The sequence below is a fragment of the Coptis chinensis genome, chromosome 7 (assembly GCF_015680905.1).
Source record: "Coptis chinensis isolate HL-2020 chromosome 7, ASM1568090v1, whole genome shotgun sequence".
NCBI classification, from domain to species: domain Eukaryota; kingdom Viridiplantae; phylum Streptophyta; class Magnoliopsida; order Ranunculales; family Ranunculaceae; genus Coptis; species Coptis chinensis.
The window spans coordinates 77,670,119-77,690,690 of record NC_141462.1 but is presented as its reverse complement, the minus strand read 5'-3'; the positions used below and the strand labels follow the sequence as shown (position 1 = coordinate 77,690,690).

At 37.5% G+C, this 20,572-nt stretch overlaps 1 protein-coding gene across 1 annotated transcript; it reads right to left on the bottom strand.

Moving 5' to 3' along the window:
* Window positions 1–356: 356 nt before the first annotated feature.
* PAT2 (protein affected trafficking 2) lies at window positions 357–19,357 on the bottom strand. The gene is made up of 11 exons (XM_086569919.1): window positions 19,054–19,357; window positions 18,914–18,990; window positions 18,590–18,839; window positions 17,915–18,505; window positions 16,587–16,760; window positions 12,358–12,484; window positions 12,112–12,221; window positions 8,646–8,846; window positions 4,576–5,570; window positions 3,864–4,130; window positions 357–828 (listed from the first exon to the last, which is right to left on the bottom strand). Exons 1-11 carry the CDS (start codon window positions 19,267–19,269, stop codon window positions 483–485), a joined length of 3,354 nt encoding a protein of 1,117 aa, XP_086426045.1. The 5' UTR covers window positions 19,270–19,357; the 3' UTR covers window positions 357–482.
* Between the last annotated feature and the right edge of the window lie 1,215 nt (window positions 19,358–20,572).

Genomic DNA, 20,572 nt, shown 5'->3' with positions numbered 1-20,572 from the left:
ATCATGAGAAGCTGCCAAATTAGTTTTGGTCAGTTTCAGATGAAAACCCTTGCTTGACCTGGCACAAAAAGTTTTCCTGGAATAGGGCCTCTCAATAGGCGGTCTTGGACCTAGCATTTTCTAAATTTTCAAATGCAAAATTTCTTAAGCGATGGCTGCATCACCAGCCCTACCCTTGACCATTTAACCCAGAATATATCCTGATCACTGAAAGTGGTATTAGTGTATTACCTATATAACCCGTAAAAACCCAAAAAGTTGCACAATAACATGGACACATGGTGTAATTTCAGAAACACGTTTTAAAACTCATAACATGAAAAAGAAACATAAACAAAAATTGCATCACGTAAACATACAGTGAATCATGTTCTTCTATTTCATATCACTTTTCGTCACAAATATTTGTAAAAACAAATAATTTAGAACATGAACCATATCCAAACTCACTATCTACAACAAATTCGAGTACGGTAAGAAAATCAACTTAGAATTACTGCTACCCTGTTTAACAGATTCAACCCGAATATTGTTTCTTCACAGTTCACTTTTGTGGAAACATTCAATGGCGCAGAGCATTTACCTTCAACAGTGACAGTTATTAGGCAGGGAATTAAGTTGCTCAATATCTCACCACTGAATCTAAAGCACAACCCAGATGCATCATCAAAGTTGGCAGTAACTGGCATGTCCACAGATACGAGAAAAAGGTTTGCATTGCTGAGCATCTTTGATGCCAGGCTCCGGCAGACTATAAGAAGATTGTCTCTCATTGAAGTGTTACCCTCCTCGTTGTTTATATCCATGACATGATCTGTGAAAGAGAAGCTGTACCAAAAGTAAAATGAAAATTCAGATGTTTGTAAATACTTTGACACAGACAGAATAAGCATCAAGAGAATTGTACAAACACAGATGTTTCTCTCATAGTTTTGCACAAAGTCATTATGATATGGTGGATGAATTAAGCATGGACAACCATTTATTTACTTTTGGTAATTTACTTTATTTTTTTTTCTAATAGGTTTAAGAGTCCTTACTCAATTGTTTTAAAAGTTTATTTAAATAGAAAGTCTTAGTGTATAAAGTTAGAATTCCTTGGCTAGCAACAAAATCCCCTTTATTTAGAGGCATTGAAGCCTTCTTTAGCAGTGGTGATTTTGAGAAGAATTCAAGTTTCAGTTTGTGTTTAAGGGTTTTTCTTTCAAATCCCTAGTTGTTCTTTAATTTTTGTGGTTGTTCCTCAATGAGTTTACGAGTGTTATCTAATCTATCACTTCCAATATTTCAGATTCACATCACATGATGAAATATGAATTGAGTCTTAGTGGGAACGGTCGTTCTATCCCAATTCATAATCGATAACTGCAGAATCATAGGATCGGGAACTATATATTGTTTTTTTTTTCTTTTCCATGTAAACAAGAACGACAATGACAACGGCAGTGGCAGCGGCACCACCACCACCACCACCACCACCACCAGTAGACCTCGCTAAGCATTGCCTAACAATTCCCATCTAAACACAATGTCTCCGAAAGCCATTCCTCCCATATCTTTGATTAAGGGAGATGAGACCTTTTATCAATAATAATCACCTCCTCCACTGAAAGTGACGTATCCTCGAAATGCCTTCTGGAGCAATATATTGTTGGGTCTTGGTCTTTCATTTAAGTGCTCTCATGGACTCTTCTTTCACATCTGGGTGTTTCTCTTGGATCGTGTTCCATGTGACAAACAGGTAACGTAGGATGTCGTAATCTCAAAATTTATAAAACTAGTAAGGCACTGACCAATGGACTGACGCAATACTTCAAGTTCTAAACCACTTTGCTTTATTCCTCAGACATTGGAAAAGGAATACATTTTACGAAAATTATGTTCACGGTAACGGGATCATCCTGCTCAAAATTAGCCCATTTAGAAAACAGTAGTATGGGGCAGATTACTCATGTACAAATACAAATCTAAGTTTCACACCTACAGATTCTGGTGTACATATCTTTAAGGGCGTAAACTTTGCAGATTTTATGTGCATCTGGGATGGAGCTTGGGAGATGACTAGAAGAGTGAAGTCTTGTTATTTGGGGATTATGGGTGAGGTCGAGTAGCTCCTTGCTACATTGACCCTAGAACATCATAATCTATGTACTCATTGTTATATTACTGACACAGTGAATTTTACCAATCAAAAGAACAAAAAAAGCAATTCAGATGTGGATATTATAAATAAAAGAAAATAACAAGATTCAATGCTCTGGAATTGGTATGTTCTTCATTGTGTGAGGTCCCAGAATTATAGTCTAATACATGTATGTATGTCCAGAGGACATATTTATTACAAATAGTAACAACATTAGCCTATACCATAGAAGTAGACTTTAGTTCTCAATAACGTTACAAGTTGTGAAATTGTGTGGCGAAAATTCACACATCATTTATAACAGTGGATATATTTCTAAAGTATTTAAGGCCTCAAGCACTCAATAGTTTCTCTTGTTCCTTTAGAGTTACTTTTACGTTATTCAAGTTTTATTATCTGCAGCTCAACAGTCACTCGCAAGAAAAAACTTGTAGCCTCAACAAATTTTATTGTTTTATGCTTGTTTAACTGTTTATGTAATTTTTTTCATATGAGATGTTTCTTAACTTCTTGATATATATGTTCTTTTTAAGAAAATTTTCAAACAAATTTTTGAAAAAAATTAATAAAAAATGAATACTACACCTCTAAGGCTCGCCACGAGGCTCAAGGAGGTGGCTTCAGGCCTAAAGGCATTTTTTCAAACATTGCCCCTAATAAGTATTACCACCTTAGGAAAGTTGGAGAGCATACACAAGGTTCTCACATGGTGTAAACAATACATTTTTTCTTGCTATTGGTACAATTTTTTTTTTTTTTTAGCTCGGTAAAAGTTAAATTGTATTAATCAAAGAAAACGTAGGTCGAGATAACCAACCATTACAACGGAAATATAAAAACAACCCAAAAATAAACCAACCACCCTACTCAAGACTCTATATATAATATCTTCCCATCTAGCTACAAAATGTTCAAAATGAATGTTTCTTAGGTCCACAAAATTTATACTCCAATAACAAATGAGCCTTTTGATATCTAGTACGACTTTCTGAATCACCATAGCTTTGCCCTAAAAAATACCTCTATTCAGTTCCAACCAAATACCCCACATAATTGCAAAAGGTAGCATGTTCCATATTCTCTGCCCTCTAGATGAAAAGGGTCCTGTGTACCACTGAGTAAGGAGATCCACCACTCAACTAGGACTGACCCAAACCATACCAGACTCCCAATGAAAGCAAGACCAAATTGTACAGGAAAAAGGACAATGCAAAAGCACATGATTAACCGATTCCTCAACCATCGAGCATAAGGGACAAAAATCTAGAGTTTGACCCCTAAAATTTTTATTCCTGATATTGTCAACAGTAAGAATACGCTCTAAAGCTGCAGACCTAAATGTTATGGCCAAGGAAGCATAACATGGTGGTGAGCCATATGGCCACATAAACTTGATAAAGACCAGATGTTATTTTCTAGCACAGGTCCGCTCATCCAATTAATTATTAGGAATTTAGGATCCACAAATGTACACAGAGTACATAGGCTGATACTAGTGACCTCCCAACAGTTCAATGCAAATCAATCAGTCAAGATATATAGCAACATCACATCTTGGACAACTACATTCAGAAACATGAATTACACTGTTTGAAATTTGGAAACGAAAATGGTGTAAATTTAAAAGCACTGAGGCAGTGTTGTATTTTGGAGTTGATGGACTCCAGCTTCTAAGCTTTTAAGTAATTTTCATAGAGAAATAGAAGACCAAATGCCTTACCTCCTACTGTATTCGAACATCCCTGGGAGCCGAGATTCCTTAGTTTTAAAAGTCTCAACGTCCATTGGAAGTGGCTTCACAAAGTAACCAATATCAGGACGCAACTTAACAGGCAGCTTTTTCCCATCACAGCATACAGCCAGCTTGAGAGGCAGTAGATGGTGGTGAAAATGTACTTCCATTGTTCTTTTTGTTGTCTGACCAGGTCCTAAACCTGTAACCTCTTCCATAGGGACTACTGTCGGCACAATATAGGAGGTTGAAGAGCTGCAATATATAAACAATACTTAAACAAACAGAAGCAGTGGGGAAGTTGGAGTGAGCAGCAGAGAGAGAGAGAGAGATGGAGGCGGCGGTGGCGGTGGCGGTGGGCAGCAACAAAGAATAAATACCATACATATGAACTACTCAACTAGGAAAAAACAAAAAAGTATTTTTCCTGTGCAAGAATTCTTAAATTATAGCTGTCCAAGTTTTAGTTCTAGGCTTTTAAGTTTTATCTCATACACTATAATTTCCTAGTCATCACGTGGTTCTGGCAATTATTAAACAAGTATGTATCCATCCAATAGATGCTCTAGATGGCCTGCAAGAAACTGCAAACTTCCATGCAGCCAACACCATAATGAGATCATCTACTTCAAAAATATGAAACCTGAGTTTACAACTAGCAGAGAAACAAGAATAGCAATAATAAATGAAAGTACAGCACCTTTCACATGTGTTAGAAGCATCATTTGTAGATTCTGAAGTTTGGTGAGACTCTTCATCAATTAAAGTTATTGTTGCCAATGATTCTGTAGAGCAATTTTCAAAGGAAAGCTCCACACATATAAGTGACTGCGATATGCTTGAAATCTCAGAAGAAAATGAATAATCCACCTTCAGGCCATTTCCATGTGTAGGATCCAATAGTGTGTAAGTTTTACGATGTATTCTGGCACCAATATCCTTTAAAGTTATTCTTGCTAGACGCGGTAGGGTAGGAGTTTCCTTAGATGAGCTTACTTCTGATGCACCAGGCTTCCCGTCTAACCATGATTCCAGTGCTCTCTTGGACATAAACCCTTCGAAATCATCAGATAGCATACTATTATTTTCGACAGTGCTTCCATTCGGCTTACTACAAGCAATCCCAATATCAGCAAGCTGAATCAGTGGATCAGTTTCTTCATCAGTGTCACTGTTACCTAAAGTAGTCATAGATTCTCGAGAACTATAACTAGAACCTGTTTCCTCGTCTAATGATCCAGATAAGGTGTCCTCACTAGTTTTAGAGGAGTCGCTGTTAGTAGCTTTCACCCAACAAGTTTTTATCCCCCTAACATTGTCCATCCTTTCAACAAGGTCATCTTGCAGTAGACTCCCAGGTCTGGGGAGAGGTCCATAACCAGGAGCTGCATGAAGAACTATCTGTGAAAGAGAACCAGGAAGATAAAACTGAAAGTTATTTGGCCTAGACACTGCTATTTCTGTTTTACCAGCAAAGATATTCTCTGCAAGCATATCCTGTAATTCCAAATATTTTGGGAGACACTGTGCTCCATCCTCCACTCCACGAATAGTGATATGCGAAGATAAAAGTGTCTCAATGAGACGGGCTCGATCACGAACGTCATAATTTAAGTCACATCTGGAAAGTTGTACAATGTAGCTTAGTACTGTTCTAAATGTTGAGGAATCTTCCTTTGGTGCAAATAACACAACCTGGAGAAATAAAAAAATAATATATAATCATAAATGGTCTTACTAATGGCTTAGTCTAGAATCTCGTTTCAAGATCAATAAGAACAACCCAAAAGCTTTAATCTTGAGTAATTTGGAATAGAAAAGAGTATAATGAACAGGGCACTACAGTAGTACATTTAAGTCTTCACTTTAATGAATGGTATATTCTATTTTAAGGGGTAAACCAATTTGTATCCTATAAACCAATAGAACAGATAGGTGTACGACGAGATATCACACATTACAAAGGGAATATAATAGAATAACAGAAAAACAGCACATGTAGGTAGTACAAAATTTGTGAATAACGTAACTGCCACCAAAGATTTTCATCTAAACACAAAGTTCGCAGATGCCTTGTCCCTGCACTCCTCCCTTGATTATGACCAACAGAAAGTAAGTCTTTTAACTGAAATTATTGTCTTTTAACTGCCCCCCCCCAAGGAGTGTGTACTTTCAAGAACCAAAACTGCTAAAAAAACATCCTTCACCAAACCAACTGCCACAGAAACCACTAGACAGATGAACAAAGGATCACCAAACTGAGGGATGACTAACAAGACTATGGTTGACTGTATCCCCACCTGATATCAACGGATAACAGAATTTTGTCATAAACTCCCTCTTCCTGGTTGGGTTTTATCTTATAGGAAACTTGAAAAGGTCAAATGGAGTCCCAGATAAAGTCGTTATGGGAGCATAGTAGAAAGACCGCCATGAAAACTCTTATTTATTTAATGATCCAAATAACTATCCCGATTACTCTCAGAGGAATAGCATCCAGTCTTCCAGCAAAGGAACCAAAGCTTGCATCCGTATCTGACAATGCATATTAAAGCGCAAATCCGAATCAAAATTACCATTTTTATCATCTTGAGATCGCAAACTAAAGACAGAGATAGCAAGGGTCTCTCATCCAGCCACTTTGCCTTCCCGAAACTTAATACTCTCCCAAGTCCTCAAAATGTATTGGATCACCATCTAAAAAGCCTCAAATCACTTCTAGGTGGATCCACATACTCCAAAACTTAAGGCATAGCAGATATATCGTTGGCCCACCCCTGATTAGACACCCCAAATCTAGACTAAACAACCTTTTTAAAGTCGATTATTTTCCTCATCAAACCACTAATACCACCTGTCAAGCAGAACGAGTTCACTGCATCCTCCAAAGTACAATACCCTCATCTTTCTTCTACAAACAAACCTAAAATCAGTCAAATTAACTGGTAATCTATGATGCACGTATACGGGTACCGATACGGTGACACGGATATGCGTTACGATACGGCTTCTAGAAATCTTAGGACACGGATATGGTATACAGGTATGGATGATAAAAATATTTTTAATATATGTATTCTGAAAATTTTCTTTGTATTTCATTAAGTTAAGTAAGTCAGGAGCGTGAGAAAAACTCTTTTAACATAGGTCAAAGTCAATCCAGCTGGAAGCCTCAAGAAACTGCTTTCATTTTAATGGATCAGGACTATCTGATCAGATCTACTTTGTAAATTACAGCTGGAATCCATTTAGAGAAGTTCGATCTCTTTAGAGAAAGGGGACTAGGGGAGAGATTTGGATATCTTGGCCATTCGAGAGAAAGAAATCTCCTTTGCCAGCTCTCTCTCGTCTTCTCTGATCTCTCCTTTCTCTATCTCTCAAGATATTTTCACGGTTCTTTTTTTTGTGAGGGACATGTATTATGGCTGTATCCTAGCAATACCCGCGTCGGTATCGTACCCGACCGACATGGGTGCAATGGCAATTTCGCCCTATCCGTGCATCAGCTGGTAACTAAAATTCTCCTCAGTGCCACCCCCCACAAAAATATTCTAATATAATTTCGCTCTTGTCACGATAACAAGTACTTCTTTATGTAATTAACCACATCTCTCCAATGTGTTTCTAAATTTCTTGACTACTGGATCCAAATACCTATAGGCTCATACTCTGCACTCAAAGGGAAACGAGCATAAGAAGGAACAGCAATACATCCAAAGAACCTGCTAACATATTCAGATCATGTATTCATATATAGACCAGCAATAGTCGACATGTACGATCGTTGATCGCGTTTTACAAAATAAATTTAGATATACTTATAGCTTATCTACTACAAAATGTATTAAAAATAAAACAATTTATCTAAAAGAATAAAGATAAAAGATAAATAGATAATTTATATAGCACACCTAGGAAGCACGGATACGGACACGCGACACGGATACGACACGACACGGATACGCGGACACGGCATTTTTCAAAAATATAGGACACGGATACGTCATGGACATGTTTGAATAATATATATATAAATATTATATGATTGAGCATTTTTCACCAAATTCAAATTAAAATGGAAATTCTACTTCATAAAATTACCAATTCAAACACATTAAGCAGCAACTTACATGTATAAGTGTATAACACTGCAAGCAACTTACATGTATAAGGTTTTAAAAGGAAGTTCCCTTTTTTTGCAGATTAAAATTAGTTAGTCAGGTACACTTCATCTTTCTTCTCTCTTCTTATTTTGGATTTTATTTCACTTGTTTTTTTTTGTTGAAGTTCCAAAATTTTTTTGTGAGATTACTATTCTGGCGTGTCCCCCGCGTGTCAGAAATTAAAAAAACTAATTATAAAATCAGATACTCCAAATTGCGTATCCGACACGTATCGGACGCGTATCAGGGCGTATCGGTGTCGGACACGTATCGGACACCGATACTTCACCCTTACAGACGTATCGGTGCTTCATAGTAGCACACGAGTTGCATGTAGACTCCAAAACTTTAATCAATATTACTAAGACCAATCTTTACACTTATTTCAATAAATCATGGCAATAACCTCTTAATCAACTTTTCCAACTTCCGAAAGTCATGAGAAGATTAACTGCACCTAGTAAAATGAAACAATAAACTCAAACAATGATAAAAGAGTAAAAATAACACAGAAGTGTATAGGCGGCTTGCTGACCAGCCCAGGAAGAAGAGGGTATTTGAAAGTAAGAAACATTACTGTACACATTCATCAGAAAACGAAATGTACCTTCACAGTAGTGCTAAGAATCTGATGCTTTGTCTCCAATGCTTCTGATGTAAAGCACCCTGCTAAGTACTTAAGTACAGTAGCTAACATCCTAGGAATAATCTGACCAACGGAATTATACTCTCCAACCATCCAAACAATCATGGCGCGAGCAGCAGGGACTTTGATCGTATCCAAACTTCGTATTAACTGAATAATGACCTTTTTCAAATATAAACAAGAGAAGATAAGCCAAACGCCATTTAAGTAATCATTAAAAAGCAAAAGATTCATTTCCAGATACAACAGAAAGATAGATATGGAGCCAGTCAAATTACAACCGGTATGTCAGCAACGCATATTTACGACATCACGTGTGATGTAATATACCAACACAGAATTCCCTTCTAGAGACAAGTACTTGAACTAATGCAAAAAAGAAAGGTTACAATTTTTAAGGCGTATCTCACTTGTGGATGTTTTCATGTTTTAGGACTTAAGCACACTAAATAGAATACTAAGACACTTCACTGTTTTTTTTTTCGACCGGTAAATTTATAGATATGAAACCAATCAAAAGAAGGTAGTATCCAAACATTAAATGGCTGAAAGGCGTACCCCTCATCTCGTCACGCACTTTGGACCAAAGGAATAAAAGGCCTTTGAGTGACCTCCTCCATAGTCTTCACCTTTCTTTCGAAATGCCTGCAATTCCTTTCCAACCAAATCCCGCATAAAATTGCAAAAGGAATCAAGCTCCAAATACGACTTCCCTTTCCTGTGTGAGCTCTCAAATCCCATGAGGCAAGTAGCACTTTCACTGCAAATAAATGTACTCCATATGCCCCAAGAGAAAGGACACCATATAAGGATATGATTCACACCCTCATTCAAACAAAGGGGACAAAAATCAATAAGAATTTCCCCAACACATCTCTTCCTAAGGTTATCTAAGGCAAGAATACGGTTTAAAGATGTACACCATAAAAAAAAATCCAACTTTGGAAGGTACATTTGAGCCCCAGATGATAGTGCTAGGGAAATTAGGAATAGGTCCCGGTCTAGATCTAGGAGGGGGATTACAGAGCGAAGCCAAAAGTAAAAATACTTAGTAGAAAACCTCCCCTTCTCGTCACAACAAGACCAAAGCCATCTATCTTTGTCCGATCCCACAAGAAGAATCACATCACCGTGAGGGCGGCCACACTCACTATGTCCCTGTCCAAGAGAGCAACCTGAATTCCCAAGTCACAAGCACAGTTTTCATTCTCCTCCCGCATGAACAAGTTAACTGGGTAGTTCTTTAGACCCAATAAGGCATATAATCAAGGGAAACACGACATAGAGGTCTCTCACCCAACCACACATCTTCACTGAGGCGAATCCTCTCACCATTGCCCAAAATGAATTCAATGTTCTATTAGAAAAGCTCCATAATATTGCATATGCCTTTCCAAACCCACAACCATAAGGAACGGACAGCGCACCACTAATCCACCCATTTGATTCTCAACAAACCTAGAGGTAATAACCATTTACCTAACAAAGCAAGATCGAACTCATGTCAACTCCTGACACCCGAACAACCTGCCTGCTTCAACAAACAAAGCCTATTCCATCTCACCAGATGGAACCTATGTCTTTCCTCGGTGTCATCCCCAAAAAAGTTCCTAATATTTGCTTCCAACCTACGTGCTACACTCAACGACATGTGAAAAAGAGACAGTGAATAGGCGTGCTAGAGAGAGTTCTCTTAACTAAAATAAATCGGTCGCTTTTGGAGAGAAAGCGTCCTTTCCCATCAGCAATTTCTTGCTAAAACTCTCCACCACCGGGTGTCAAATAGCTTTAGACCTATAATCCGCGGCCAAAGGAAGACCTAACTCCTAAGTATTTAGAAAGAAGAATCCTGGCTGCACAATCTATGGCAGATGCCATACTATCAATCTCCGACCCCTCACCCACTCCAAAAATAGCAAACCAAACACTGCCTCGAAGAACCACAAGATACCCCTAAGGGTTCTAAGTTGTTCTTTATCACTCCCCGAAAACACAACCGTATCATCCACAAAAGCTTCAATAACTCCTAAGCGGTTGGCTCTATCAATCATTTTATCGAAAACCTCGACAACCAAAAGGAAGAAAAGTGGAGACTACAGATCTCCTTGCCTAAGACCCTAGAAATCCATAAAAAACCCATCAGTGAATCATTGACAAAAATAGAAAAAGAAGCCAGCGAAACAAATCCTCCTAACCCATCCCCTCCATCTAACCCCAAAACCCGTGTGCATCATGATGTAATCCAAGAAGTCCTAATTCACATGGTCATAAGCTTTTGTTAAGTCTATTTTGCACAAGATCTCCGATTCTCCTCTCTTTCTTCTATCATCAATTGTCTCATTGGCAGTCAAAAGCCCATCTAAAATCTGACGACCAACGACAGCCCCTTGCTCCTAAACTATCACTTTAAAGAGCACCCTCTTCAAATGCATAGAGAGGATCTTAGAGATAATCTTGTAAGCACTCCTAATGAGGCTAATAGGACGCAAATCACTTATGTCCTCACACCATGTCTATTAGGGATGAGTTTGATAAAGGTACTATTTAAATTGTGAGCCAAAAAAACTCGTATCATGAAAGTCTTCAACCATTACCATAAAATCCAATCTCACCACGTCCCAAGCTTTTCTAAAGAACTTTGGGGAAACCATCAGGTCCTGGCGACCTCTCGGTTTTCAAAACAGAAATAGCCTACCACACCTCCTCCTCCGAAATGCAATCCAGATCAAGATTATTAACTTTGGGTCTCACAAAATTAGTCTTTGTTTACAATTTAGAGCAATACCCCACCATCTTCTCCCTAAAATTCTCCTCACCACAAAACTCATCACCATCAATTTGTAATTTATACATAAAATTCTCTCTGTCTAGCCTACTGTTTTTATTAAGCTAATCTCACAAGCAAAACAGTTACAAGTGGTACCATCCAAAAGAATTTTTGTGAGGCCCCCTTCTATGTTCCCCTAACACCTTTAATCATCAATTTTCCTGATATGCTAATATTGAAATTAGTCAAGTACTACACAGATAAAAAGGGATAACTGAAAGTGGCAAACTGCATAAGAAACAGCTCATCTAATAAAAAGGAGCACCTATTCTGGCATTCCAGAACTGGAGAAGGATTCTCCCAACCAATTTACTTCATCTGATTCTGGTAATCAGTACCCTTCCTAACTCAGATCATGGCATTTATATTCTTCTAAGGGAGGTCAAGTACTTGTGTAGTCAACAAGCCTAAACCTCAGAACTTGCTATTGAAGCTATAGGGTTAGGTCTATATCCTAGAGTATCGCATTTTAACATGTCTAAAATCAACCACCCCTAAAGACTGATTAGTAAAAATTAATCTCCAAATTCTTACACCAGAAAAACAGAATGTAGTAAGAGGTTACACAAGAAAAGCAGATATCACAATGAAAATGATTACCTGTTCATGAGTAGATGGATCTTGTTTTACAATTGCTTTGATGGACATGATTGCTTGAGCCAATACACCTTCTTCCCCATCAAGCAAGAACAAATCACAAGTCATGTATTCTGCAGTCACGCATATCTCAGTGAGAAATAGAAGAAAGCCAAAAAAAAAAAAAAAAAAAAAAAAAAAAAAACAACAAATAAACAACTATACATAAGCATAAGTTTTTGTTATGTCTATCGAAAAAGAATTGCCGACCTTGTCTAGTCACAGCTAGAAGCCCTTCCAAACATGTTTTTGACACTGTTGGAAGTCTTTGAGCACATAACCCAATTGCAGCTAATGTATCGGCAACGAATCTCCTATCCGGATCTTTGATGTAATCCTAGCAACCCACTAAAAGATAAGTATCAGTTCCTCAAAAATTCCACTATGAAAACTGAAGCTTATAAAAACAATAGCCTTAGATTGGCAAAGTTGAAATATGTGTTTCCCTTGCTAGACAACCAACATATTAATGGCTTGCTCTCGAGCTATCTCCACTAACAATAAATACTTTTAGTTGCTTAAGCTAAAACCACGATAAAATGTGCAGGTAAAAAAATCAATTACTAACACGCGCAGTCGACAAACATAAGCACACTCACTAGTAAGGATACATCAGCACAAAAACATGAGTAACACTGAACCACTGGCTTTATGGAGTGGGTGGTGACACCTCCAACATCCTTGAGATTGCTAATTATTTGGATGGTGGTGTGGAAACTTCCCTTACTACCTATAAGGGACTTCGTTAGACACCTCCAACATCCTTGAGATTGCCAATTAGGCAGTGGTGTGGAAACTTCCCTTACTATCTATAAGGGAGTACTTTTGGGTGCCAAAAGCAAGTCAAAGCCAATTTGGATTGGCCCAAGATGAGAGGCTTACCTTGGTGAAATCCATTCTAAAAATTGAGAACCCTTCTCTTTTCCCTAAACCAAAAGGGGTCGCCAAGCAAATTGAGGATACTGTGAGAAGAATCTTATGGATGGCACATGGTAGCTCCAAAATATAATGGGTGAAATGAGACAGATTATGCCTCCTAATTAGAATGGTGGTTTTGGCCGTAGATACTCAACCTCTACTAATGACACCCTCCTTGGCCCATTGGAATGGTGGTTTTGGCCGTAGATACTCAACCTCTGGTAATGAAGCTCTCCTTGCCCTGGCCAAGTGGTTGTAAACGTATGGTGGAGGAGATCATCTTTGCAGAGAGTCTAGCATTTGTGAGAGTATCAAGATTTGCATTACTCAGGAGTTTAGGAAGGTACAGCAGATGTGCCACGGTATTTCTATAATACTGCACCTTTCTTTCTTTTTTGAACAGTACAAGAGATTTATTAATAATTGATCTACAGCGACAGAGAAAATCACTCTATAGTACCCCCAATAACAAGAAGCATATTACAACAGTTATTTTGCAATGAAATTCCAGCCAACCATAAACTGATCAAATTTGATTCCCCTCGCAATTGGATGTACAAAAATCCAATTCTAAACCATATTCTTCACGCTATTATGTATTAACAACAGCATCAGATGCAGATGCTTTGTCTTCAAAAATTCTTGCATTTCTCTCTCGCCAGAGCCCCCAACACACATGGAGCAAGATCTTCCACATCAATTTACCAATTGAAGATAAATTCTAGCACCCCCACTCCCTCGACATATCAACAATACTTGAAGAAAAGTCAAATTTGTACTCCAAAAGGACCTAACAACATCGGCCATATCATCCTAGGAAATCGACGTGCTAAAACAGTGTTCATTATTTTCCTCTGGCTGAGCACACAGAGCACACCTTTTAATTTTGCCTCTCTTCCTAAGATTATCAGTTGTCAGCGTCCTACTTCAAATCGTAGACCAAACAAAAAAATACACTTTTAAAGGTACCTCTGAACTCCACACCTTTTTATAGGGAAAATCATGACACCCAATATTCAGCCTTTTAATTCTCTCTTTTTCCAATTCTTCACAAAAAAAATTAGTCAAGAAACTATCCACCTTACCAAGCCACATTCTTTCGTCATCATCTTCATTCACCCTGTATCTGATAACAAAGTCAAGCAATGAAACCATTTCCTGCATCTCTCTCTCTGAAAAAACCCTCTCCTAAAGCTTAAGTTCCAAGCTTGATTACTACCCTCCCTAGTAACATGTTGATGAAAAGTTCCTCCATTATTTGAGATTAAGAAAAGCTTATTAAGAACCACCCTTAGAGATTCGTTAGTGCACCATTTATCTTCCCAGAACCTTATTCCTGTTGTCATCTCCAAGTTCAAAACTCAACCTTTTCATGGCATTCTCTTTACTTTGCACAATTGCTTTCCACGAAGAACGTCCATAAGTAAGAATAGTTTTGTTGGTGTACCATTCAATATAATCCAAACCCAAGAAAGCCCAGGCATGTCATCTCCAAGTCTCCATATCCATTTTCCCAAGATAGCTTCATTCACTTCTTTCAATCTCCTCAATCCAAGGCCACCAATCTCCCACAATATCAAACGATACCTATGACAATCTCCCATGATTCTCCACAGAAAATCTCTCGTATTTCTTTCTATGGTTTTACACTTTTACTGAAACTATTTGGAATCACCATTACCAACATATAATGAAGGGGAAGACTAGATAGAGTAGATTTGATAAGAATGATTCTCCCAGTTTTAGAAAGGAATATTCTCTTCCAGACCACAAGTCTCCTTGAGAAACTATCAATTACCGGCAACCACACTGTTCTAGCCTTATAACGAGCTGCCAACAGTAAACTCAGATACTGCACAGGTAAAGTACCAACCTTACATCCAACCATTTCTGCAACCCAAGAAAGATTAGGCGCATCATTCACTGCATAAACTACACTTTTTCTAAAGTTTACATGTACTCCCAAAACTGCCTCAAACGAAATGATCACAATCGTGTCATCTGCATAAAGCAATACCGGAATTGGAACACTAACAACAGCTTTAAAAACAGTAATTAACCCAATTTATTGCGCCTTTATCGAGTCAATGCCTCCGCAACTATAATGAACAAAGGCGGAGACAATGGCTCTCCTTGTCGGAGACCCTAAGAGATTTAAAGTGTCCCTTTGGCGATCCATTAATTAGAACTGTTAAAAAAACTGTAGAAATGCAGGCATGAATCCATCTTCTCCACCTATGAGTGGCTATGACCAAAACCAAACATTTCAAATGTGTAACCAAGGAATTTCCAGCTTACACAATTAAACGTATTTGCAAACTCAAGCTCCCAACCCAACCCCGAAGTGCCCTTCCTTCTTCTTGAGTCAAAAAAGTATAATATTGTAGCTTTCGTTAGTGCGTTTATGTCTAATTTAGAGGTTACTGGGTATACAATTTTACAGGGACGCAAATGTGGTCGCTGATGTTCTAGCAAAATTAGATAGTTTGAATCAAAGGTCTGGTTATTTTAAAGTATTTAGTGAGATGCCTAGAAACATAAGATTATTGTTATTTTTCATAATTGTGGATTAGGAAGCCTATGCATCTCTAGCATTTTCAAAGTATATTTAACACTATGTTATATGGACACGCCATATTCTAAAAATTGTCCGTGTCGGATTCGTATCCACGTGCCTGTGTCGGACACGACACGAACACATATTGTATGTGATATACCTCAACTTTTTATATTTTGCCGTGTCAGATACGGACACACATATCCATAACTTAGATTTAACATGACTATCTGATGTGTCACGCACTCTTTTAGTATTTTCATTATTTTTATGTTTCAAGCCATGTTGGCCCAAGTCCAGTAGTCCAGGTCCAGCCCATTCGGCATTCGGCCTAGGTTAGGGTTGAGGAGATTAGGGTTAGTATAAATAGGATAGGTGTCTCCATTAGTTCTTTGGTTTTTTGTTTTGAAGTTATTTGGTTTATGAAAGATTGATTTTCATGAGTGATTTTTAATGAAATTATAATATTGAGTGAATTGTTCATTGATTGAAGCTTCCGCCAATCATAGTTCACATCACTATCCCTTTCTCATTAACAATTAACATATAATGCATTAAGCACATGACATGAGTCATGCTTCCCATCCAGTACAACCAAGTCAAGGCTCTGAAAGGGAACATACCAGCATACAGCTGGTAGGCAGGCCGCAGGTCATCACCCCATGCAGACATTTTTTCGCATATATCGACCACTAAATACAGACTAAAGACCAGGAACTAACATGGTAGAATTGATACACCAGAGCTACCCAGATTTAAGAGATAACAAATGATGTTCCTGCACTAAAGCTACTGAAAATGCAATGACTAAAGTTTCATTTCCTTTCTATTTCTTTGTTTCTTAAAACAGACAATGTCAATATCTAAAAAGAAAACATGTACCTGTATGATTCCTTTTCAGAACTATGTTGCTAAACCCAATATCTTACCAATGAAAATAGTAACCACAGAATGAAACAAATACCTGGAACTCATGGAATAAAAATGGGATGGAAGAATCTGTAGAAATTGTGGAGAGAATGTCAAGCTTTAGAGCTTTTATCTGATATGGATCTGAAGAGCATATGAAAAAATCCTCAAAGTGAGGCGCAAAGAGAGAAGGCATCGTCTTGGAAAATACTTGAATGTTGCAAAGTACCTGCACAAGCATGGAGATCAGTCAACCCCCTTCTTTCTTTCTTTTGGAAGAGGGGGGGGGGTGGGGCGATAAGAGAAAAGTATGTTCAGAATTAACTTCTTGTCATCACATGCCCAAGTGACACAATTAGATGAACTGAAAAATACCAAACAGCTAGAAAGAGAAACAATATTTCTCTTACTATTGCTGAAACTAGTAATTTCCTGCCTAGAACCTTCCCAAACCAACACATGCAAAATTGCAAACTTTGTTACACAAAACACAACTCTGACACACCCATTCCTCTAATAACTATGCCAATGTGGCCCCTACATATATTGCTGCACATGGAACTTATGGCTTCAGTAAACATGTTCTTCAACATATGAACCTTTTGTTTTATACTGCAGACAAACATTTGAAAGTCCTTTCCAAACATGCCAACCTTACCAGACTCAAAATCAACTTGTAGATAAAATATGAAGATTCAAACGCACACATAATAATTGTCGTCTAAATAAATAGATAAACTCTCTCTACAACACACTTTGCACAGCCTTTGTCTACCACAAGTGCATGTTACATGCTTTCTATTTTCCAATCATGCAGATTAAGACGCAGGCTCTGGAAAGTCGCTGGGGGTGAGCCCTGGGGCCAGATGAAAGCCTATGCACCACAAAGTGCTACTAGGCTCCCATTACTCGAGGCAGAAGGGATGAGCTTAGAGGCTAGGAGATTTAAAATCTGAAAACAAACTTCTCAAATGGTTAATTGACTGAAAAACAAACTTCTGAAACTGATGCCCAGATCGGCTGTGACCTGAAAAATAACTCTCTCTCTCTCTCTCTCTCTCTCTCTCTCTCTCTCTCTCTCTCTCTCATCAAAACTTTGTTTTGGGAAAGTTTATCAAACAAAAATTTCTCTGGGAAACCTTTTTAAATTTGTCCGAGTTTGCATTGCAAAAAAGCAGAGCCCACGAACAACAAAAATTAGCAATTCTACACGGAACAACGCCCCAACGCAGTTTGCAGCCTATTTAATAACTTTCAAACTTAAAAACAAGAGACCAAAGTCACCTCCTTCAACAAGGTGCTAGGGAAGGGAGAAACAGAGCATTAATACTTTCCAAAGGGGCTATAAATCAAACAACTAACTTTGAAAATAAAAAATCTTACCACATACTCCGAAGCACGAAATGATCTCAAAAGAAACAAAAGTGGCTTGACAATTCTCTTGATATCTTCCCTCGGTGCCATGATCCAATGTACTCCAGCAGCTGCTAGTACAACGGAACTATTCTGACTCCACAGCAAGGGTGATGTGCACCGCAGTAAGAGCCTCACATTATCGTTAGTTTTGCTGGACGTAAAACTCACACTATCCAATCCCAAGGCATCTGTTGATCTTGACAAACATTCATCAGGTCCTTCTATGTAAAATGCGGACAAGCAAGTAGAGAGATTCGACTCCTTTCCACTGTCAATGTTAGATTCAATATGATCATCTTCACCATCCATTTCAGACTCAGAACGCTGAGAAGAAAACATAATGGATTCTCTCACAAGCCCATGCACTGCAACTACATATCGTAGTAGAATCCCAATCAAAACAATCTGACCCCACTCCTCCACATCAGGTAAAGTTTCACATAGCCTTTGAAAATTTCTTCCTATCAGTAACAGATTATTAGGACAAACAATATTAAACGCAGCAGCTGCAGCTCCCACTACTCCAGGCGAATTATCGCTTAACAATACCCCAACTATCTGTATAACAACAACAACACAAACTTGTCCATAACTAGGAACAATATTTCCATAAAAACAATAACAAAAAAAAGAAAAATGTACCTCTTCAAGAGCGGAAACATTTTCCTCCTGGTGCAAATCATACAACTTAGGAAGAGCATTCGCCGCACATTTTCTAACGTATACAGATGGGTCTCTAGCACACTTACTAACAGCTACTAAAACCAGAGGTGATATAACATGTAAACGTATTCCAGCCATGGCACGTAATGCCCAAGCACGGACCAGTGGATTCGAATCTGAGATGTCCTTTTGGAAATAATTTATCGATAACAAAGCTTCATTGGGGCGCCTAAATGAGAATAAATAAAAACATTATAAATAAACAATAAAAAAAAAATATAAGCCTCAAATGTTAACACTTACTTCTGTGCGTAGTGAAGTAAATATAAGTAGACCAGCTTCTTAACTTCCAATGACTGGGTTGCCACGTTCTTCACAACCTATACAATTTAATTTAGAAAGTAATATTGTTTATTTATTTAATAATAATAATATAATAATACCTGGGGGAAGAAATTGGAGACATCGAAGCCCTGAGCAATGAGAGCGAGTAAACGTTTTAATGCTTCGCATTTCTCGGAATCGTAACGGCTGTCTAAAAGAGGAGCGATGTTGACGTCTTCAGGATCGTCATAGAGATGCGCATCAGTCCCGATCCGGAACATTGCGGATGAGGCTTTGGTTAGGGAATCTGCTGTGGCTCCAAATTGTGGAAACATTTTTCTGAGATAATTTTTTTTTTTTTTTTTTGGTTTTACAGGTTTATTAGTATGCGAGACGCGTGTTTTTTTGTTTTCTCCAGCAAATCAGAGACGGACAAAATCATATTATACATATTCAATTTCTGGATATGTATCGTGGATATATCCCACATTCTTTCACATGCAAATATCCTATATCGTAGATATATTCAAAATATCAACAAATATTGTAGATATTTCTTGATATATCATGATATATTATTTATATTTATTTAAAATATAATGGTAAATATTAAATAAATTTGTTATATACACAAAATATCGTCAAATATCTCCAAATATCACAAATATCATCGAAATATCACAAATATTTGCAATCGTATATATCTCTGAACATATCATGATATTTATATATCTTTCTCTGAAATCTAGATAGATATCCCCAAATATCACGATCTAGCGAGATATTTTGTACTAAGCGCACTCGTGCTCATATTTTTTACATTCTAGTTATTTTACGGTACACAACCCAAAGTGTGAAAGCATTTTGGAAAATTTAGATAAATAATTAGGGGCCGTTTGAAACCATTATGATAATTCATTTTATTTTATGACATATAATAAATTATGAGTCCCATAATCGATTTTGTATATTAAAAAAAATTGTTTGGTAAAATTTTTAAAAAAGCCATTATCTCATTTAAAACATAAACAAAAAAAAAATAGCTTAAAGAAAGAATGAGAAACAAAAATTATGGAAGTTTCCTCTTGTAATGACTTACCATATTTTAATTCTTTTGGTTTTTGGTAATTCTTTTTTCCATTTTTGGCTTGAGTAAATCCAAAATTGATTTGTATTTAGATGTTTGGTATTATTTATACCATAAGGGTTTTTCTCAAAACTATTTAGGCTGTGTTTGTTTAGTGGCAAATTTTATTTTCCCAAGTGTTTGGGTGTATTTAAGGACACTGGCAAACACTATTCGTTATTTGCCTGCAAACAAAATTTTCCCACTAGAAATGGGAAAATAGAATCCAGCTCCCCCCCTAAACTCTTTTGCCACTCTGTATTTTCCCACTAGGGCAACAATAATTTGCTGCTGTCCTCTCTCACTTCTCTCGGTCGTTCTCTATCTCTTCTTCATAGTTTTTCTTTCTTTATTTTCAATTTACATAAAGATTTTGGAGGATTATTTGCTGGAAATCAACACTTGAGGTACACATTTTTTAGTATAAATGGTGGGTTGGTTGTGTTTGGATCTTTTTAGGTTTCTTTGAAATAGTGGGTTCGTATTTCTATGTTTAGATTATGTATTTGATA